General features: G+C 40.3%; 1 protein-coding gene across 7 annotated transcripts in view; it reads left to right on the top strand.

The window, feature by feature from the left end:
• Positions 1-23,990, top strand: part of Arhgap26 (Rho GTPase activating protein 26) — a 411,097-nt gene that overhangs the window by 259,193 nt on the left and 127,914 nt on the right. For all 7 annotated transcript variants that reach the window (XM_046460145.2, XM_058584255.1, XM_058584256.1 and 4 more), the window contains one exon: positions 1,376-1,481. In XM_046460145.2, the coding sequence (XP_046316101.1) occupies positions 1,376-1,481 (106 nt within the window). The remainder of the gene's footprint in view (positions 1-1,375; positions 1,482-23,990) is intronic.

Below are 23,990 nucleotides of genomic sequence, written 5' to 3'. Positions count from 1 at the left end.
TGCCAAGGACCTGCCTGCACTGTTGAATTACAGTGGAGGAGCGAGGCTTCAGAGGTGGTTTCTTGTGGAGGAAGGAGGTGGTGGGAAGGGGAGAGAGAGAGAGGAGAAAAACAAGTTTGCCATTCTAGTTTTGATTATTGGCGTTCTAACTTCTTGGGTTTTTTCCATCCTTTGAGTAGCATTTTACAGAATGAATCAGACATTGCACATTACCTAAATTAAGCACTGGAAGTGTTTCCCTGAATACAGCACCATTTATATAACTTCACAGCCCTCTTTCCATCATGTCTTCTATGTACAGCTTCTGATCATTCTTCAATTATATCATCCAGGTCCCTAGCGTCATATTATTGGTATTAAAGTACATAGGGATTAGGTGCAAGCTACCCTGAGTATTCTGGAATCTGTCTACGTGGGATAGGCCTCCTGTAAGGGGCAGTCAGATTCTCTGTCAGATTTAGATCTGGCATGAATCCTCACAGTATTATTGTGTCCATAGCCTGTACCTCCCCTGCTTCCTTCAGCCTCTGGGGTTTGTTTACCCTGGTAGCTACTATGGGCCTAATTTAGTAGAACCTCATGTTCTGGTGGCCCTATCTACTCATAGTTGTACCCTTCAAGCAGGGAGGAGAAAGAGATAGGAGAAAGCTGGGAGTGAAAATGGTGTTTATGTGATTTCTTTCTCAGAGAAATTCCAAACCATAGCAACCTTTCTCTAATTAAACCTCACATCAGTCCTATAAATAGATGTGATGAGTACTAGCAATCTATTTCCCCGAGAAACGAAGCCACTTACCAAGTTCAACCAAGAGAATGTGACAAGCCATGATATAGGTTATACGGTGACAGAAGGATTTAAATATTTTCTCTGCCATTGCTTTCCTTCTGCCAGGCTGCTGGTGGTACATAACGTGAGAAAATGGGCCTTTCCTTTGATTTCCGTGATGCTGTCTCAACGCATTATTTTGATATTTGAGAACTTTGCAATGTTGTTCACGTAAGATTTGTTTATCACTTTACGAGTGCATAAAGTTCCTTCCTTCCTTGAAATTTAGTTGGCCCTCTAGGGAGCCAGCTGCTCCTGAGTTCATTCCTGCTCTGGGTGTGCAGTTGACTGGCTCTGTTTCATCACGTCATCATTTTGGCTTGGATCCTTTGACAGTCATTATTTTGATGAACCCTGTTACAGAAAGCACCATCTAGGACTTCTAGATCTGGTTGTGCTGATCATATAGTACGCACGCAAGATAGGATCATAAATTGTTGAGAAATCCTCAGCCTGTTCATGCCCAAACTTTGGTTTTCCTTCGTTTTGTCTTGTAAAGTGAGTTAGTGGTGACACTGAGAAAATATTACCTCCCTCTTTCATTCCCAGAACTGGAGAACCAGGAGACTCGGGTCTCTGAAATCCACAGCCTTGTTCATCGGCTCCCAGAGAAAAATCGGCAGATGTTACAGATGCTCATGAACCACTTGGCAAAGTAGGTTTATGACCGATTGCTGGCCCTTTTCTCACCCCAGAAAGTTCTTATCTTTGCAGTAAAGCTGGTCTCAGTTGTGCTTATATTTCCCTCTCCCACTATTGCATCAGGTATGCTGGAGGCTTAGGAAAGAAATGTGTGAAATGTTAACTGCAGTGGATAACAGCAGCAAATGCCAGATGGCCTTTGCAAAGGAGCCTGGGGAAGTGCCCCATGCTAACAAGCCACCAAGCAGAGTTGCAGGGGGAGTTTGCTCTCATGATGATCAAGGGCAAACCAGATTGTGTCATCTATGATACCAGGTCACCAAACAGAGTTTTTAGGGCTTATATGTTCTTTTGATGATCAAGGACAAACAGAAATATGTTGTAGATTTATAGAACTTAGATTTGTAGTCAAGAGGCCTGGATTCTAGAACTGACTGTTATTATCAAGCCACTTAACCACCCCTGGGCAAACCTGAACTCCTATCCCTTAGTGTCTTCCTTTGTTGAGTGTAGCTAAAAGACTCTGCTTATCTATAAGATCGTTGATTTTTAAAGTTATATGTATTAAAGCCTTTGAAGAAGGATAGAGAATAAAGGAATTATTTCTGGCAAATGCTCACTTGCCTTCTGAGATAATCAAAGCATTCAGCAAGGGCCTGATTTTCCTGCTCTGAATATTTACACTGTTGAAATGGTTTTGAATTTTGTGTGTTTACTGTTGCTTAGCCCTTTTCAGAATAGCCTTGCTGACTTCCCTTGCTGTGTCAGTCACTATGTGTGTGTAATGTTCTAAACTTTCATCTACTTTGATGGAATGTTCTTGATTGCAAACTGGAGCAAAAGAAAAGAATGAGTGTGTGATAGTTAACCTGAATCATTAACCCCTAAATTCTACTGAACTGATGTGTTATAAATTTGGCCCTTAACAGCACTTTGTTCATACCATTAAGTCAATCCTTTGGGATAAGGGTAAGTCATCTGAAGGAGATTGTGATGATTAGTTTTCATGTATCTATCAAACACTTTAGATTACCCTTTGGAGAGAAAGTGTGTATGTAGCATAAAGATTTGCATAGGTATTATGAAAAATGTGATTGTTCTGTGAGTTGGTGAGAAGCAACTGGGTAGAGTCAAGAATTGTTCTAGATCAATTTTTTTTCTTGCCATGCCATATCAGAATTGCATGCTCAAAAACAGGAAGCATAACAAAGAACATGTGAATTTCCAGAGAGAATCTTCCCCAAATGTCAAAGAATCCTGATGAAATATGTTTAAAATAATGGGAATCTTAGGCTTTAGAAAGCAGCTCCAGATGCTCTGAAATGACTATATGATGCCTATTCCACACAACTCAGTCAGGTATTTGTTAAAATGTAAAGCTGGTTTCAATGTTAGTTACAAAACCTTGCACACCTGAAAGCCATGCAGAGGAGATTCCAGGTACACACTTCAGCTAACTATATGCAGGGATGCTCATGACCACTTTACGGCCACTGAGGCTTAAGGAGGCCCTGAGGCCTGCTGGGAGGAGCTGGAGGAGACTGGTTAGCAGCCAGCTGATCACAGTGGGTCTTTCCAAGCTGTGCAATTAGAATAAGAGTCTAATTGGACTGAAAGAAACCAAGAGTGAATGGTGATCCTGCAGGGCCAGTATTGAATTTTTCCCATTTGTAAATTGTTCTGAGGATTGTTAGGGCTCTTTAAAGAAGGAGGAAAAAAAAAGATTAACAAAACAGAACTCATAAGGTAGATCTTGAAGAGTTGAGCCAATTCATCTCCTGGTGGGTGGCTCATTTCTCCCTTTTTATCCATCCCTTCTTCCCCTAATCACCTTAAATTCAGTCTATTCTTGTTCACAACCTAAAGCATAAGCCAAGTGGAATATGCAAGTTGTAGCTATGTAACTGACATTTTGCCTTCTAACCAATTTAAATAAATTTGGTTGCTGGAGTTTCTTACTCCATAAGAGCCTTGTGCCTTACTGTTGACACTTGAGAATTTTCTTTGGTTGTATCACATTTCTCTATTCACTGAGTCATGAAGACATCTATGTATAGTACAGCTCTCATGCCATAATGTGAGTTGGTCCAAGCTGGTGTTAGAATTCACTTGACTCCACTTCTCCCCATGCTGTTTCTTGGTCTGTAGAGCCTCCGATTTAAAATGCCCTTGGGGAGGGCCATAGGCATAAGTGAGCACTGTAAATTCAGGAGTTTTATCTAGTTCTCAGAAAATTCTTTGGCACCCACAGGAGTTCTAAGATTCCACTTAAACTAAATTCTCATTTACAGTACTGTCCTTATTTTAAAATCCAGCAGGAAGGGAAAGATAACTTGGGATACAAGCTTTTGTATAATTCCAGTTTTCTCAGGTTCAGATTTACCCCAGGATCTGCCTTAGCTATTGTTCCTCTGGGTCACTTACTTAATGGTCAGCTTCCTTCCTAAGTTTTGGTTTCAGGGCCAATGCTTCTGGAAAACCCAGTGTTTACTTCTCTCATTACCTACTGTTTGCCTCATGCATCTCAGGCCTCTGGTTCAAAGGCAAGACATTCTGTTTTGTGTATTTTTAAAAGTACTTGTTTGAAACATTCTCCAAAATTGATTTCCTTTAGCTCTGAGGGAAAGTTAAGACATTTTACATTTTAATCCCGAGGAAAAATTCATTCAGAGGGGAAAAAAGTCTTGGAGGGAAAGGATAAAAACTCCAAATCTCTAAAGCAAATGATTACCGAGGAGCATCTAAATCACAGACGTGTTGGGCTTGTTTCAGACCTCAGAGAGAACATAAAAATTATAGGCAGGCCTGAACATATTTTTGTCGTTCCAGTTTAAATCTACTATGATAATTAGATTATTTTTCTATTTGGATCTTGGAATCTGGTATACAGTCTGAAATCATGTGTCTCAGAGCATGGTTAGAATCACCTTGGGTGCTTGTTTACATTGGCATTTATGGGCCTCATTCTGAGTCTACTAAATCAGACTCTACCTGTAAATATCTATTTCTGATTTATTTTCCAGGCAATTATTATACAGTATTTTTGAGAACCACTGGCCTACAAAATGGGCCATATGTAAGGTATTCTAGATAAGAGAAATAGTGCTAAATAGAATATGGATTAGGATTAAGGAGGGTATTAGTGATAGAAAAAAGAAACTTAAACCTTCAAGTTCAAAAGGTTTTCTTGTAATGATCGAATTAGTAAAGAAAAAAAAAATCCTGTTTTGATTTTCCAGTATGTTGCAATTTGTCTTTGCATTAAATTGGGCTTTTAGGAAATGTCTTTGTTTGAAAATCATGCATACAGCATTTTTTTATTTATATATGACAGCGGAATGCATTACAATTCTTATTATACATATAGCATAAAGCATTTTTAATTGTGAAAAAATCATCCCAAACTAGCTTTGTATCTTTGTGAAAATTATTCTATATCATTTGTACCCTGGTTTTCTGAATTTCTAATCAATTGTGAGATTCTGTGTTTTTATCAAGTGGGCGTGGAGGTGGGTACCAGTGACGAGAGAAAAAATTCCCCATCTTATAATTGTAGAAGGAAATAAGAGTAGATGAGTAATAAAGACTAATTTCATGGTAGTTTCCTGATGTTTACATATTATGATGACTCCAAGTATGTTGTGTATCCCCACACATACTGTTCATAGTGGCTCATCCTAATTTTATTACAGTGTTTACATCTTGCAGGATGATTTCAAAGTACACCCCATTCATCAGGAGTCACTATTAAAAATACCTTTTCACAGATAGTTTTCCCAAAACACTTAGAAATAAATCTTATTTTCTTTCCTTTTTTGGAGCAATTATTCCTTTGTTGCCTAAGTGTTATGAGAGAGGCAGAGCCTTGTCTTGCTTCTCCAAGGAGGCATTGTATTATATGGGATGCCTTGGGCTGTAAGAAACAGAAAATCCAATTCAAAATGGCTTCAACAATAAAGAAATCTACTGTGTCACTACAAAAAATCACAAGAGTTGGTTCTTTCTTGGCCCATGAAGGACTCAGGGTATTTCCTTGTTCCTGCTCAGCCAGTCTCATTGTAATGGCCATCTTCTCCTAGGATCACTAAAATATTACACTGTGTCCTCCGATACCAAGGCTGGTGAAAGCAGAGGAGGCATTATTTCTTCTTTTAGTCTCTTGAAAAGCTATGAGGATACTTTTCCCAGATACTCTCCAGTAGACTTCCCATCACATCTCATCGGTCCAAAGCAATCACCTGCAAGGAGAAAGGACCCACCATGATAATTTTAGGCAAAAGCTCTACCACTGAGCTACATCCCCAGCCCTCCCTGATAATTTTACACCAAAGAAAGTTTACCTGAGCCACTCATAGGAGGCAAGGATACTGGAATAAAAGCAGAGCCTCGACTAGGAAGCCCACAGTCTCTGCTACAAATAATCTTAATAAAATAACCTCCATGAAAGAGCATTAAGTTTAGTGAACGATCTTTGCATAGTGTGCTAACTCAGTCAAGACTCGTGGGACCCCATGGCCAACTTGGGAGAAGAGATGAATACATTTGCAGTGTGGGCACACAGGCACTAAATTATGAGTTTGATAGTAGAAGGTAAGAGAGAGGAATTAAGAAGGCAAAACTGCCTTCAGTCCCACTGCATCTTTCCTTTTTCTTGTTGGTATTTTCAGTACCCAGTTGTCTATGTTTATTTTGATCATCTGTTTGTTACATGCTGTGAATTTCCAAAAAGAATAAAATTTTATTGATCACCAGAATTATGGAAAAAAAAAACCATTGTGGGACCAACACTCAGCATACAAGTGAGAACTTATCAAAATGTATAGATTTCATTGGCAGAAATTTTCAAGGATTGAGCATCTAGAGGGTTGGCCTTTTTTTCATTCCTATGACTAAAGGCTGAGTTCTTCAGGTATCCCTGCTAATTAAGAAAATGTATTTATATTTCCTTAATGATCTAGAAACAGTGGATTGAGTTCATGTGCAAATGCCAATGGTTGTAAAGAAAGTCACTGGAAGGTCTTTGACACCAAGGAGGATGGGCAGGCTCTGGTAGTTAAGAAGCATTTCTTTAATTTCAGGGTCAGAATAAAAGGAGGTGGGTAGTTGGGTGCAGTGGGGCATGCCTTTAGTCCTAGTGACTCAGGAGGGTGATGCAAGAGGATTGCAAATTCCAGGCTAGACTGGGCAATTTAGTGAGAGCTTGTTTAAAAAAAGAGCTGAGCATTGATATTTGGCATTAACACGTATCTTATAGATACTCCAGTACTCCTTCTTCCATCCCAAGTCAGAAAGATAAAGTTAACATAGTGATGAGCTGTTGAACACATGAAAAGAGCTAGTTATTTCTTAGCCATCAACACTGTGCCAAACAAAATAGCTGAGGAACTTTACAAAGCACATTTAAAGCAAATAGTACTTTTGAGGTGATGACTTTCCAAGGTGGAAAGTTCCTGTGAGCTCCTCTGGCTGCCATCCGTCAGCCAGATAGGCTGGCTCAAAAACCTTTGTTCTCTAGTAATCACTGGACACCCTTCTGTTGCTAGTGCAGAATTGCATGGCTGGACCACTGGGGTGTGGCCTGACCTCATAGAGACACACTGACACATTCTCTGTTCCCATTCCCATTTGTCTTCTCCCTCATCAACTCCACCCTGAAGGGATAGTTCTAGTGATTTGAACCCTTATCTCTCTCTTGAATCCTTTCACTTCTTTCTGTGTGCTTCACTAACTCCCTAGTCTAAGCTGCCACGTCTTTCCCAGACTTCTTGCAAAGCCCCCTCCCTGGTTGCTGTGGCTCCCTTCCAGCCCACAGAGTGTCATCCCTGCTACCAAGGAACTTTGAAAATGGGCAGGTCTCAACATGTGATTCCTTGACTTACTAAAACTTCAAAGGCATTTTTCCTACTGGTTTTAAGATAAAGCCCTGGATATAGCCCTACAGCATTGTTTGAACCCAGCACTTTCCCAAATCTTCAGCCTTATCCTATGGCTCTCAGGATCACCATTGTGTTCCTACTGTGTGACACACAGTAGATGCTCAGGAACATATGTTGAGTTGAAACATGAATATTCTCTTGACCATTTCTCCAACATTCTCTTCTCCTGCTCCATCTTCTTCCTTTGTGCAGTTCATTTTCTTCTTTCTGCCACGGCCCTTCCCCAGCTTCTGCCTGCCAAAGGCTACCTTGTTCAGGCTTTGGCTCACATGCCTCTGCCTATGAGATCCATTCCTGGTTCAAGTGCCCTCTTGCTTACCTTAGCTCCCATGGCCTCTCTTGTTGCTCCCTTTTTAAAGGTACCACTGTCTACCTGTGGAACAGTTTGCCAGGTGCATCTCTTATTTGAACTACATTAGAAGCTCCCAAGGGATGGACAGTCTTTCTCCCATCTTTCTTTCTTTACCTAGAAGAGCTCTAGCTGGAGCAGCTCACGTGTATGCTCTTTGCTGATATTGCCCCACACGTTATTGTTTTAAAACTTTAAACAAGTAGCAAATACTTTGAAAGGGGTTAATTTTTACTTGAAATATTCCAGTCTCTATGCTGACAGTTGACTGGAGCTGAGTAGAAACCAGAGCCTGTCTTCTGGGGTGTGCCTTCTCCAGTTTGCCTTAGCTCCACACAGTCGGGATTGTCTCTTGCACCTGGCCCACTTCTTACATCCGGCCCACTTCTAGCATCCCTCCTGCTTGGCTGTGTGTAGGCATGAAAGGGTTTTCAATCCCTAGCCAGCCTGTCTGCTTCACCCAAAAGAAGAGCCCAGTATTTGCTGATCACATAAATGAGCAAGCAGAATTGGGCTGGGAGAGTTACTTCCCTCACTTGGTTCTTTTTTTTCTCCTGAAAGACTTATTATTTTTGATAGATTGGAGGTCCCTGGAGGAAGCGGGAAATACTGCTTCCAGGCCTATTTATGCTTACAGGGCAGGGAAAAAAAGTGTATTTTTTTTTTTAAAGACTAAGAATGGATTCTCAAAGGACCTTCTCCAGCTATTTTTGGCAGAGCCAAAGGAAAATCTATTTAAAGGGACACTACAAAGAGGACAACCGCATATTTTAAAGCAAACAGACAACTTAGCGCTTTAAATTAATGGAAATGTAGAAGAAGAAATCAGAGCTCACTCCTTATTTAGCCTAGCTGCCAGACTTTCACTTACTTTCAGCGTAAGAATTTCTCTGGTCTGTGGCTTTCCATCCTCAGGGTTAGGAGAAAGAAAGATACAAGTTCAGTTTAAATTTTTTTGCTTAAAAAAAAAAAATCAACAGAATTCTGAATTCAAGGAACTACATTTTTCCCACCCTGTGGAACGCCCATTCTCCAAGGGGAAATGCCTGACTTCAAGCTGTTAATCCTCCACAGTCTTCGGGCTTCTTTGATTTGGGCCTCTAGTTTGTTTTGAGTTGTTCCACTTAATGTTTGGATTTATTTTTTCAATGACTTTGCTGTTTTCTGATTTGCTTCTTCCTTTTTTGAGCTCCAGAGTCACCCATGGAGTTTCCTCTCAAATTCATAGAGGAGGATTCTCTCTTTTCCATTCTTAGTTGCCACCCCTTTTTATTTTAGGGGTATTATAAGAGCAAGAGTATCAACAAATGTGACCATACCTTAGTTTCTACTTTACCAACACTTTGCAAACCATGGCCATGTTCCTCTCATGCATTGGCCAGGGAAGCAGGGTCAGCAGTCTCTCTTTTGAGACACTGGAGTCCATTCTTGCCTTTTCATTATGCAGTGAGCATTATTAGCCACACTTATCTTCTTACACTGACTGATTTTTCACCAATTCTTCACAACAGTTGTGGCTCCAATGTGGCAGGGCAGATTTCCAGGTACTTGAAATGCATCTTTCCAGGCTGAGAGCAGTGGTTAAGAGATAACATTCTGCAGCCAGACTGCCTGATTTCATCTTGTTTCTCCTATAAATTTGCATGAATTACTTCTCTATTCCCAAGTTTCCTTATCTGAACACAGAGGTGATAACAATTGTATTAGAAACTTTTAAATTAACTCACCAGCTTCTCTTGCTTCTCCTGTCTGTATTGTAGTCACCACGGCAGTGACCATTTCTCTGTGTCCTCTAGCTCAGTTTGTGCAGCCTGATAGCCGGTAGCCTCCTGCCCACACCATGCGCCCCATGCTTCTTAGCCCTTACCCTCAACCCTCAGAGGCATGACATGGATGGCATCCACACGCCTATAGCCTGGAAGCCAAGGATGTTAAAGCGTTCCAGGGGGAAAGCCTTTGGCCAGTGGGAGATGGAGTTGGGGATCTGAAGTGGCTCTCTTTGAAGATGGATCCAAGAGATTGAATGTTAGTTCTTGAACAAGGTGGTAGCTATCTTCTCTCGTTCCTCCTGAGAATCTCCTCATAAAGTAGTATCTGAAAGCTTTCACATATTTCAGTCTCTTCTTTAGGGGAAACCTAAAGTAAGGCAATAATAGGACCTATCCCTTTAGAGTTGTGACAATTAAATTAAATCCACATTAAATTCTTCTTTGAAGAGTATCTAGCATGAAGTCTACTCCTCTGTCAATGTTAACTTTAGTAATTTGTTTGAGAATTAAACCAAAAGGAACCATTCTGGCTGACTGGATGGGGCTCCTTCACAGTTAAGAAAAACCTTTAGGGCTGTGTGCTGAAAACAGTGTGTGTGTGCGCGCGCACACACACACACACACACACACACACAGCTCCCTTCTGCTTGGAAGATTCCCCCCTTTCCCCTTTCTCTCTCTCTCTCTCTCTCTCTCTCTCTCTCTCTCTCTCTCTCTCTCTTTCTTCCCCCACCCCATTTATTTTTGTTTTGCTATTGTTTTCTTGGCTGTTTGTGTGCATTTGGTCCAAGGGCTGAGCATCTCACCCTTCCTAGCAAAACATGAGCCAGCACAGGGCCAGCTGTTCATATCTGGTTTCAGGTCCCACCTTATACCAAACCTCACACTTCTCTGTGAGGATTCAGGGCTCACCATGATTCAATGCCAGGTGGAGCAGAGCACCTGTAAGCTGAGAGGGGCTGTCTTCCACAGGAGGCAGCTCTTCCTCCCCTTCCCTGCCCCCCTTGTGTTCCCCCTCCCCCTTACCCTCCTGCTTCTTGGTGTTGCAAGGCTGATTTCATCTCAGAAGCAGCTGTCTTTGCTGCAGTTTAATAACTCCTAATATCCTGAAGGGGGACAACACGTTATATCATGAAGACTTATCTTAGTCTGCATGGTCTGGAAATTTCCACTCATCTTTGTGATCTTTGAAATGCTTCTCTTCATGAGGGACTCTGACTTTCCTTCTGTGTGTCTCAGTTTCGTGTCCTCTCAGATGCATTCTGGGATTAAACATTACCATCCACTGTGAAAACTGCCCGTGCCTCCCAGTTTATCCACAAATATGGTCTTCATGTGGATTTCCTTCCTGAGTTACTGAAATTTGTAATGAAGTAGCAATCTACATTGTAAGGAAGGTTGTGCATATATTCAACATCATTCTGTTTTGCTAGATACTTTGTCTCTTTTGCAGTTTAACTCATAAAAGGGTTTGAGAAAGGTTTAGGGGCTAGGGATGTGGCTCAAGCAGTAGCGTGCTCGCCTGGCATGCGTGTGGCCCGGGTTCAATCCTCAGCACCACATACAAACAAAGATGTTGTGTCCGCCGAAAACTAAAAAATAAATATTAAAAAATTCTCTCTCTCTCTCTCTCAAAAAAAAAAAAAAAAAAAGTTTTAGGTGTGTGAACTGTGGTTATCAGTCCTTTCTGCTTTCTCACATGTACAGGAATGTTTTTCTTTAGGCAGTTCACCATCCTGATTTAGTGTTTCCAATTTGGTATTATTAACTGTAAATCATTTTTTTTCTGGATTCTATTCATTAAATTGTAGAGGAACCCAATATGATTGATGTGATAGTATTTTGCAAGATATTCTGCACTTGATGGAGCAGAACATTGGGTTGAATAAAATCATTTTATTAAAGTCAGACCTTCAGTGAGAAAATGAGATACCTAACCTAGGCCTCAAAAAAGAGTTGATATATTAGTTTTGGGTTGTAAGCAACAGATGTTAACTATGGCTAATTAAAAGAAGGAAATTTATCAGAAAGTTTCTAGGTCAATCACATAATAGAAAGTAGAACCTTCAGACATTGCAAAGTAACCCCAAGTATCCTCCTGGGGCCTGGCATCCTACAGCATTTTCCTAGGCTATTGCCTCTTCTGTTGCTCATTCTGTTGTTCTTCTGTTCCCATTGAAAGAGGACTTCTATGAGTTGCTTCCACCAATATCCACAAACTTATACCTATGTTTCTACCACCCCTCTTCCGTGGTAGAGGAACAGGTAGTGTTCCTACCTGAAGGCAGGTAGGAAGGTCTCTGCCTACCTTCCTGGGGCTCTAGAGCCAATCGATTCCCAGCTGCATCCAAAGGATTTGGCTCCAGCAGTTTCCCCTATTATATAGAGTCTTCCCTCTATATAATTAACTCTTCTATCTCTATTGACTCTTTTCCACCAGCACATAAACATGTGGTAATTTCTGCAATCCTTTAAAAACCAAGAAAACAGCCAGATGTGGTGATACACACCTGTAATCCCAGTAACCCAGGAGGATGAGGCAGGAGCATCACAAATTCCAGGCCAGCCTCAGCAATTTAGCAAGGCCCTACGCAACTTAGTGAGACCTTGTCTCAAAATAAAAAAATTAAAAGGCCAGGGATGTAGCTCAGTAACAGAATGCTCCTGGGTTCAATTCTCAGTACCCATTCCCCACCAAAAAAGAGAGAGAGAGAGAGAGAGAGAGAGAGAGAGAGAGAAAAGAACTGTAAAGAACCTTTCCCAGGCCTGGGGCAGTGGCCCATGCCTGTAATCCCAGCAGCTCAGGAGGCTAAGGCAGGAGGGTTACAAGTTCAAAGCCAACCTCAACAATTTAGCAAGCACTAAGCAACTCAACTGAGACCCTGTCTTTAAATAAAATATATAAAAAAGGACTGGGGATGTGGCTCAGTTGTTGAGCATCTCTGGGGTTCAGTCCCCAGTACTGAAGAAAAAGAAAACAAAAAGAAGAAAAGAAAAAAAGAAAGAAAAGAACTTTCCCAATCCCATTTCCCTTTCTAGACTACGTAGTAGGAGACACTCAGAAATTATTTGTTCAATAAGTGAATGAAAGAGTGGAAGTTATCCAGGCAATTCATGATGTCCTACCTTTGCAGTGTCTCAGCTCCAACCCCTTAGGTCCTCATGTGACTCCAGTGCATTCCTAGTTTAGAGTTGTCGTGGCCTTTCTTGGGTAATGCCAGGAAGTGGTGGAATACTTAACTTTTCTTGATAGGACTTTATGTAATGGGAGAAAGGCACCCAGTTAGAAATTGTCTAAGGAAAAATTGGATGCTTTTATTCAAAGGATTCTAGACAGGTATTCACAATATTTATGTTTGCTTAAATGCAGTTCTTGGCCATAAAGAATCCTGTTTCATATTAGAAGCTTCAGGCTTTGGCACAAATATTAACTTTATGGGGGATCTTGTATGTGCCTGATAACCTTGTTATACACCATTATGTGGCTATGCAAGTGGATCTACCCCTGAGCCACACCCACAGCTTCCTTGTTTTTGTTTATTTTTCCAAAAAGAAAAAAAATTCCTCCCAGAAGTCTTCATTTTAGGAAAGCTTCTTATAGAAGATAGGGCCATAATAATAACAAATATCACACAACAAACATAAGCATTCAGATGTTTCTCTAATACCTGGTTACACAGCTTCATTCCCCAGAATGCTCGATTCTGTGTTTGCATGAGCTGGTACTTCACTCCTCTCACTGCATGTCTTTGGATATGCCCTGGATCCAGATTCATTTGCAGTGGTGTTTGTTGGAGTGAAGGTGCTAGCTTGGTTCACCAGCCCCGCAAAACTGGGCATAATTAAACATGTTTCCTTAAGTCACCAGGAAAATGGGGATTTCCCATACCTCTTAGTCCACCTGGCTAGTCATATTTTCTCATCCTCTGTATTGTTATTTTTATACTTTAAAAACTATACTTTCCTTCTTACTTAGAACTGTCACATAAACTGCTTTACATGCTACCTAATTATGAGTCTCCCTTTCTCTGTCACAGCCTATCTTACAGTGTCATTCTCCCTGGCCCTAGCCAGATGATTAATGAAGAAAAGAACAGTGGCAAAAAAATATAGATTATCCTTTTCCTTGTCGTGGCAGTAATATAATGTGATTCCTGACATGAGTAGGCACATTAGAAATTATTTGACTCATGGTTAAGTCTGATCTTACTCAACTGAAACTTAAGGCCACCCTTGTATGTCTTGATGCTTTCTGCCACTTCAGATGCTCCCTTTAGCAGGTGGGGCAATCCAAAACTGAATTCCTAATAAACTAGTCTATGAAGGACCCAGGATGGTGCCTTATATTAAGAGATAACACAAATAAAAGTCCAAGTGAAGCACTTTCATAGCAAAAAGTCTACATTACATGCCAATGATTGTTAAAGGGACCTCCTCATACCCCTGTGTTCTTTGTGATTTGACAGCCTATGGAAAACTATGCTCTCCAGTGTCATCCATCACCAGGAGCCTCTCACTTAGCTGGCTTGGACAGAGTTAAGTGAGATAAAGACATGGTACCATCTGTCTGGCATCCTCATTCATTTCAACGTGTATTAATTTCTTTAGCCCTGCTATGGACTTAGCCAAGTTGCTAATTATTTATTTCTATCAGGGGGCTGCAGGGGAGAACATTGGCCTAACATGCAGAGTTCTTATCCTGCATGTTTACAAACTCATTTTATGCACAGCCTTGAGTTCACTTACAAGGCCTTCACTCTCTTCATCTACAAAATGAAAGGGATTCTTTTTTTTTATTTTTTAAAAAAACTATGTACACACACACAATGCAGTCAAGGAAAACAGTCTACAAGGTAGCCACTGATATCCAAACTTTGGGTTTTCTTCTCTTGGCTTCTTTATTTTTGAATTTTTATATAATAACCATGTGTGCTATTTAAAAAGATATAATTATTTTTAATGAGAGGAGCAGTCTCTGACTTGGAACCCCTGAGACATCTAGGATGTTATGCAGCAGGTCTGGGTGGGACAGGACAGGACAGTCAATCCTGGTTATTCTGAGACAGAATCCCTTTTGTCTGCTTTGGTCTGTCTTGTCTGTTTCTCTGCTCATTTGCATCCCCGTACAGAGACTGGGCAGCAGACACCAGGAATGAAAATACTGGAAATGGTAAAACTTTATAAGTTGAAAGAGTTTTTGTGTTTGGTTTTGTTCAATTGATTGTTTCTTACTTTAAATAGTAATACTAATTTCTTGTAACTAAATCAATTTATTTTACTGACTTCCATAGCCATAATTAAATGTGAGCTTCATCCTTATATAGAACTGGTTTAAAAAAACAGAAAAATAAGGAGACTTGCTGCTTGTTTCTGCATTGTTTCTTTTTATCTTATTTGCAGGTACTAAAGGGGTCTATAAGCTTTTTATCCATCTTGGATCTTGCTTTTCTCTTTTTCTTCTTCTCAGTATATCCTAGTTTGTCTGGTATCCTGTGATTTTTTCATCTACCTTTTGGTCCAGATCTGCTGAGTAATGAGACCTGCTGTTAGTTTTTGTATGACCCATGAAGAGTTTTTGTTTTTTACATTTCAAAGTAATTGAAAAGAAAAAACCAAGAGAAATATTTCATGGCACATGAAAATTACATAGAATTCAGATTAGATTTTGGTGTTCATAAAACTATATTGAAACAGAACTGCTCTCAGCTGCAATGACAGGTGAAAAAGTTGCAAAAGACTAAATATTTACCATTGACCCTTGAGAGAATATGTCTGCCCAAACTCCTATGCTAGAGACTTCTTTTTCACTGGATGTCTTAGAGCTAAGACCCGTTGAGATATGCTAACTTATTCAACAGCTACTAGATTTCCTACTCATGCCAGATGCACGATGCCAGACACAATGAGCACAAGACCTTCCCTGTTAGGAGGCAGTAACTCACAGCCCAGAGAGGAGACTGGGCATGGGCATGTCCACAGGTAAACCACAGCCCAGTGTAGGGTGCAGTTGTGGGAACTGGAGAGGAGACTGACTGTGTGAGAAGGCAGGAAGTTAAGAGGTTATCATTTAAATTATAACACTAGAATTGTTCTATTTAGTTGTTACCTAGAATAAGAGTTGTCATAATTTTTATGCGTCTGCCTTTAGCATTTCAATTGTACATAAAAATTATTGCTCTATAACAAGGACAACACTTTACAGAGCTATCTAAGTAAACATTGTATACGATGATTTTAATTTGTTATCAAAATATAAATGTTTCTTTGAAGAATCACTATTGGCTAGCCATACATGAGCAAGAGAATAGATTTTTAGGTTAAAACTGCAATTTTAACTTACTTTGAGTTTTTTAAAAATATTTCTCTATACATTTAACAAAAGCTAGACTACTATACTAGGGATGTTTGCTTTTTAGATAGAAAGAAGAGTGGGCCTATTCAAGATTTCCTGAATCGTAATTGGGGGTTGGGGGTGAGAGGAACAGCAAGGATCTCTGTTATTTATAAGCTTCCAAGTGATTTCTGTTTATACAGAAGTCTGGGCCATACTACTATGGATAATGTTGACCAAAGATACATCTTCAAAGTTATTATTGATTTTATTGTTAAATTTTATCTTTATTTTTGTTTTTATCTATTTGGGGGTTACCGGGGATTGAACCCAGGTTCACATCCCCAGCCCTTTTTATTTATTTTTTTTAAATTTTGAGACAACATATCAGTTGCTTAGAACCTCACTAAGTTGCTGACTATATTTTTCAAACTGTTTTCTTTTCCCTATCATCCTTCTCTGTCCTCCCTGACATAGAGCTTTTTAAAGTTCCTCAACGCAGTGTGAAGGAATACATCTGATGTCTAAAAACTTGTCCTCCCTCTTCTATTCCTTTCCTTTTCATTTTGGAAAAAAAAGAAAGGCAAAATATACAAAAAATAATTTGAGATACATTTATATACACATGTATAAACATATTTGTATGTTTTTCTCTAATTTTTCATGTATATATTTGTGCATATATGAATAATTATATGACAGTTAACATTTATCATATTTGCTGTCTCCCCTGATGTTGACATTGAAATCCTCTTTGGTATCCTCACCCTCCTGTCATTCCTGTTGCCTTCCAGTGGAAAGTATTAACATGACTTTTTAACTGTTTTGATACTTTAAAACTGATATTTTGTGTGTATGTCCAAGCAGAGGTCATCTCATATTTATGTATGTCATAATTTCCACTAATGGTGTTGGGGTGTGCTTTATCAGCTTGTGTTTTTCACTCAATTTTATCTTTTTTGAGATAACTGCTAGCTCATTCTTTAAATGCTGTGTAAGTATGCCAACATTATTTAATCCCTTTCCCCACTGACGAACACATAGAGTTGTTTCATTTTTCTGCCATTACAGACAATGCTATAGTGAACATCCTTGTAAACATCCCTCCGTGCATGCGTGAGATTTGGTAAGATACATTCCTAGAAATGGAATTACAAGGATGTACACAGCTTCTGTTTTTCTTGATATTGCCAAATTATTCTCCACAATGACTGAATCTGTTTATATACCTAACATACTTTTCATTTTGGCCTGACAGCTAGATTTAGAGACAAAATACTTGGGAGGGCACTGCCTTTCTCCCAGGCAGTGTTCTGAGCTCTTTGAATGCATGAAGTATGTAGGAGTCGTTAATTGCCATTTAACTTGAATTGTAAAAGATGTAAGCAGGTTAGCTAGGCTACAGGGGTTAGAGTGGAGGTGGGTGGAATGCATTCCAAGCCAAGAAGTAGAACAGCTTGGCTGAAGGCCTAGAATATCAGGGAAGAAAAAGAATCAAGGAACCAAAGGGACCAATCTCTTCATAGAATTTGATTCACAGGGCTGGTATTGAACCACCCAGAGAGATCTGACATAGAAACACCTCAGCTCCTGACCTTCTTGTTGTCCTTGCTGGGGCTTTAGCAGATCCTGTTTATTCTAAAATGTGGAGGCTCTTAAACCTCTGCCAAAGGCCTCCCTAAAGAAGCCCTAGTTCCCCAGGCGCCCAGCAGCAGCAGACACAACTCTCCATTGCAGATGATGGGGCTCCTGTCTAAACAGTCACCATGGCTATACAGTGCCACCTTTTCTGGCTTGCAAAGATGCTGAGGCCCTGCTGGTATCTTTGTAGAAGTCTCTGTAGATTAGTCTGAAATTTCTGGGTAGGATGAGGAATTTCTAAAAGTGAACTGTGCAATCAAAGAAAAGTCTCCTTGACTCAGTGTGTGTAGCCATCTGGACCACCTAGGGGGCTTGAAGATTAGAACCACTTGCTGCTCTGTAGCCTCTCAATAAAGAGAGAGGGAACTCCCACTGTTGGTGCCTGGGCTCCTGTTTCCCTGGGTGCAAGTTGAGCATGTCTCCCAACCCTGCTTTCCAGGAATGTGCTTAAGCCCCTGATCGCCTCTGGCCTCTGCTGCTGTCCACAAGGCAGTCAGTCTTTGCATGCTTTCTCATATGTTTTACCACCATTGAAGTGAACCAAAACTACTACATTGTACCGTCTGCGAATGACAGGAAGATGGAAGAAAACAATACCAGCAAGCTAACTAGTGAAGAAAGAAAAATCTTAACAGAGGTTAGGTTCCTGAGTTACTCAGCCAACAATGTTATAGTAGCTCAATAAAAATGAAGTTTAGGGCTGTGAGTGTAGCTCAAGGGTAGAACACTTACCTAGTAAGCATGAGGCCCTGGGTTCCATCTTCAACACTAAAAAATAAGAAAGAAAGAAGTACAGATGTAGTCAGTTTGGATTCCAAGGTGATGGGTTAGCAGGGCTGGACCTAGGTGAGCAAGAGAGACAGACACACAGGAGCAGAATCAAGGAGAGAGTAACCTGCAACAAATTTGAGAGTGAGAGTCTCCCTGAATTTTCATACAGGCATCTTTCTTGCCTCACCACATCCTCTCCTTGGCTGGGTTTAAATTCCCATTTGGGTCTTTTTGATAGTATTTTGACTTTGGTTTCTTCCTCTCATTCCCTCAGCTATGGACAGTTGATAGTGCTAGAATATTATTTTCTTCAGTCTGTCTTTAGTTTGCTATTTCAGACTACATCTTTAATTTTTTAGCAATCATTGGGAAGAAAGGGCATCAGATACAGAATTTTGATTTAGAGAAAACTTTGCAGGATTGTGTTGCTACTTATCATGGATAATTGAACAACCCCTGCCCCCCCCACACACACACTTACACACCATTAACATCAATAAGTAAAAGCTGGCTCTATGTAGGACTGGGGCAAAAACAAACAGGAACAGGTGGGTTTGATTTGCTTAGGAACTGGAAAAGCAACTTTAGAGACTTTCTTAGCATCTGCACTCTTTGAGTTCATAAGTGCTTTTTTGAAGGCTGACTGGTGGAACAGGTGGTTGTGGAGGCATGGCATTTTTGTGTCTAAGAACCAGTCTTGCAGTCATGAACATAATCTCCTGTACAGGTTCTGCAAATGCAAAACTCAAAGGCAATTTCTAGCTGAATTGGGCAAGAACAATTTTGGGAAAGACTCAGAGGTTATCCATTTATCACATGTTTAATATTTTCTTTGGTTTTTGCATAACCAATTCACAGAATAGTTTCTCTCTTTTGTTGGGAGTTGTTATGGTTTGGATCTAAAAATGTCCCCCAAAGAGCTCAAAAATCTAAAAATGTCCCCCAAAGAGTTGTCCTCTGCCACCACCCTTCTGCCATGCATAACACCATAAATGGCAATTGCACATCTGGCTTCATGTGACAGGTCACAGTCAAAATGCAATCTCATTGGTATAAAATTACCTTTAGGCTCTGTGTATAAGGTGTATGTGAAACATAATTTAATATTTTGCCTAGGGGCCCATCTCCAAGATATCTCATTATGTACATACAAATATCCACAAATCTCCCCAAATTGGAAATTTGAAGCTTAACATTCCAAAGATTTCAGCTGAAGGATCCTCAACCTGTACTAAGAAATGTACACATCTGAGTGGAAGTCAATTTGGAAACAGCAAAGGCTGGGAGGGCATCAGGAACCTATCTAGTTGGACAACAGAACAAGTTAGATGGTGTAGGCCTACAGAAAGAAACCATTTTCTTGATCCCCATATACCTTGAGGTAAGCCCGTCCTGCTTTGCAGACTGCTAGAGCAGAGGCCTCCCACCTTGCAACTTCTCTGTTTTCATCCTCCAGAAGTATCTGTAAACACCTTCACTTGCAGCCTTTGCTTTAACTTTTGCAACCAGGCTGACTCTTTGCTCTTTGCACTTAGTGTGGGAGAAAGTCATAGGGATCACAGGAAGCAGGGTTTGCCATTCAGAGTGAGCCATGCTGTGTAACTAATTTGATTATCACATTTAACTGAAAACACCTGCAGGGTCTGCAAGACTGACTACAGCCGGCCTTGTATTGTCAGCCCCAAACAAACCCTTCTCACTGTCAGAGTGGATCAAATGAATGTGGTTTTAAACATATGTGCCTTTTGGGTCTGCATCATCTCTGTGGCTCCTTGGGATAGAACTGGGGTGCACAGAAAACCCGTTTTGTCTTTGGATTCTTCCCTACAGCCTTAGCATGGAGGCATTTGTAGAAATTGATCCAGTGGCTCACTGTGCCCAAGGAAAGTGATCTTGTTTGGTGCGAGTTTTGTAAGCCCTGAGGGGAACCTAAGATGCAGAATTCTCCTGGTACCCAAAGCCCAGGCTCATATTACCTCATCTTTTGAAAGACCAAGCCTGCTATCATGTAGCTCCAGGGCATCTGAAAGGAGATGATATAAAGTAGAGTCTCAGGAGCATAATCTATCTCTGGGTAATGGTAGACCTTGAAATACTGAAACAAGTTCAGATGGCTCATTGGGGTTTTTTTTTGTTTTTGTTGTTTGTTTGTTTGTTTTTTGCCTGTAAGTTGGGAGTTAGCCTGGTGTTTGTAGAGCTGCTAGATCTTTCACTTATTCCTTCTTCAAGGAATGGGATGTCTGTCATTTGCCAAAGCCATTTTGGGAACTGGGATACCGCAAAGATCAAGACAAAGTCCTTACAGTTCTGAAGCTTAAATTTTAATTGAGGAGAAAGATAATTCACAAGTATTCATTATGCATTTACTCTGTATTTATGATTCATGAATATGGTGTTTTTTTTAAAGCTATGGCATAAAAATATAGGCTGTCTTAAAAAGAACATTTCAGGGAATGTTAAGTGTTCTGGGTTAGAGTAAGTGGTTAGTGTTGGGAGTAGGCAAGGGATTGTGTTAGAGCAAGTGGTCAGGGAAGTCCTCTCCACAGAGGTAACTTTAAAGATGCTACCTGAATGAAGTGAGAGAGCAAACCACGTGAAGGGTAGTCAAAGGTTCTCCCATGAAGAACAACAGCAAGTACAAAGACCCTAAGCAAGGAATCTGCCTGGTATGGAAACATGCTTGGCTTATTCATGGAATAATTGGAAGGTCAATATGATACAAGTTGAGTTGAGAGAGCTCAGCAGGAATCAAACCAGTTAGGGTTTTAGGAGCCAAGGAAGAAGTTTGAATTTCATTCTAATTGTGTTGGAAAACCATTGGAGGGTGCTGAGGGGTTGAGTGATATGATCTGGGTTTTTTGTTTGTCTGTTTTTGTGTGTGTGTGTGTATGTGTGTGTGTGTGTGTTATTTTAACCTTAGTCATTGTTGAGTCTTTCAAGGGGATTCTCTGTTGCTGTCTGCTGAATGGGCCAACTAGGGACAAGAGCAGAGTTGGGGAGATCAGCTGGGAGGCCATTGCAGTAGGGCAGTTGATGGACATTGGGGCCTGGCCTAGGATGGAATGGTGGAAATGCTGAGAAGTGGTCAAAGTTGAGATTAATTTTTGAAGGCAGGGCCAACGGGATTAACTGATTGCCTAGATGTGGTATGTTGGAGGAATCAAGGATGACTCCTGGGTTTTTGACTCAGCTTGCCAATGGGGAAGAAGGGAGGTGTTGTTCTGTTTTATTGGGGTGGTGGGTTTCAGGAGTGAAGAAAACCAGGAGGAGTTCAGTCATGAGCTCTCAACACAGATGATTGCTTTTATATATATATATCTCAACCTTGAAACTGAGGAGACCTTCTGTAAATCACTTGAGACCTTCTGTAAACCACCTGCTGTTCGTGTATAAAGTAGGGAGCATAATAAGACCTCATAATAGAACATAATAAGACCTCATAATAAGAACATAATAAGTCAAGGTCACACTGTGAAGATTGAATTTATGTGTGCAAAGTGTCTGGCATGGATCAAGGGTTCAAAAACAACACCTTTTACACCAATAACTTGTGTATTTTCTGGGAGTTTTTGATATTGTGAAATACTGTGCTCTCTGCTGTACATGTTGGGGTCTTTCTTTACTTTTTATAACTTCTGTTGGTATCTGTTGCTGGCTCTCTGCTTGCTGTTAATGTCCTGATTGCTTCAGCCTCGACACTTACTCCAATCCCCAAGAAAGTAGTCTTGCCACCCTGAAAGTGTTAGGAGAGTTCCTTCAGGGTGAATGAACTGAGCATTCTCTCTTTGCTGTCTCAAGAATATGGAGCTATCTTTATTATTGTCATCCAGAGAGAAAAGTTCCCGTTATTATTTTCCCTGTTCAAAAATAATTAGGGATGCCAGGCACTGTGACGCATGCCTATAATCCCATCAGCTTGGGAAGCTGAGGCAGGATGAACAAGAGTTCAAAGTCAACCTCAGCAACAACGAAGCACTAAGCAACTCAATGAGACCCTGTCCCTAAATAAAATACAAAAAAGGGCTGGGGATGTGGCTTAGTTGTTGAGTGCTGCTGAGTTCAATCCCCTGTACGCGCCCCCCCCCCAAAAAAAAAAATATTATTAGGGATAACTGTTTATGCCCAAGAATTTCTGAGAAGCATAATGAATCCAATAATAAAATCATTTTGCATTTATTGAAGACCTAGTATGTGGCAGGTGCGTTAGATACCCAATGCCTTCTATTGTTACAAGAATCACCAAAAGCAGATATTGGGGTTTTTAATTTATGGAGAACATTGAGATTCAAGGAATTACATAAGTTGCCCAAAGTTATACTGCTCCCCATTTCAAAGTCAGGATTTGTACCTGTGTTCCTTTTTGGAAGGAGGTGCTAGGGATTGAACCCGAGGCCTTGTGGATGCTAAGCATGAGCACTACCACTGAACCACACCCTCAATACCTGAACCCTTGTTCTCAGCCAATTCCCAGTCCTATTTTTTTCTCACTGTACTGAAGCCACATGTGCATGTAATTATAGCTCTGAAACCAAGACAATGGGAGCTGGTCTTTAAACAGACCTCCTCTTCTAATATGTTGTATTTCCTGTTGAATCTCCAAAAATGAGACTATTCCATTTCAAATCACAAAAGCCTAAGTGATGTTTTTCCCATGGTGGTTATTAAAATTATTTTTCTTTTTTTTAACTGAGCTTTACAAGTTTTTGAGTATAAAAATATAGGGGAAAGGTTGATCTTTCTCTCCTTATTTGGTAGTTAAATATTTTATCATGTTCCTTAAGATAAACAGTCATCACTGTGGAGTGTACATTTTATTAGACTGTACCTATAAGCTCCAGTTCCTAAGAATCTGGGCAGAGCATAGTCAGCAGTTGAAGGCAGCCTCATTGTCCTGGAGAAGCCAGAACTAGAATTTTTTTCTATTTTTTTCCCCCTCCTAGGACTGCATTGTACCAAGATGTGACCTAGGGCACATTATTAGTGATCTAAACTATGGCCAATACCCACCTTCCTTGGGAAGCTAGTTTACCATTTAAAATAGTTCTAAAATTCTGGCCTCTTTTACCTTAAGTGTACTTTCCAGTAATTTGTCCAGTGAGTTTTATTCTTGTCAAATTTATCTCTGTGTCCCTTTTCCCCCTTCTCTCCACTCTGATGTCCCTTGTGAGTTAGGAGATCAAGTCGTCTGCATATCCCCAGCAGCTTGTCTGTTGGCCACATCATAGGTGCACAGTAAGTATTTTTTGAGTTGAGAAGAATCTCTCCTTTATAATTCTCAAACTTCTTACTCTCTTACTTCTTATCTCCAATTCTGTATCTCTTTATCCCATCTTATATCTTGGGATTTAATGTCTCTGATAAGAAGGCCTTGAGATACTTTATAGGCAGAGGACCAGTTTTAAGTCATTAAATACGATAAAATCAAGGCATGATTTTTACAGCAAATATTGTTCTTCAAGGTAAGATGAGACATGTTAGCTCTTTCCATCTCTACTTGATTGAAATTTATCTTGGCAGTGTCTAGCTGTCCATCTTATTGACCTTTCTATGTTTACCACCAGCCCAGTCTATCCAGATACATTCAAATTATAGTGAAAACTCTAATTGAATGGGAATTTGACAGCCTAAGAAAAGCTGCTGTTAATGACCTGGCTGTGGGGAATAGATTAATTTGGGGGAGATTTAGGTTCATAGTCATGGTCACAATAATCCCCATCATTAAAAC

This window comes from Marmota monax, unplaced genomic scaffold (genome assembly GCF_021218885.2).
Source record: "Marmota monax isolate L192 unplaced genomic scaffold, Marmota_monax_Labrador192_F-V1.1 WCK01_AAM20220418_F8-fsc00006, whole genome shotgun sequence".
NCBI classification, from domain to species: Eukaryota; Metazoa; Chordata; class Mammalia; order Rodentia; family Sciuridae; genus Marmota; species Marmota monax.
This window is presented reverse-complemented; position numbering and strand designations above follow the sequence as displayed.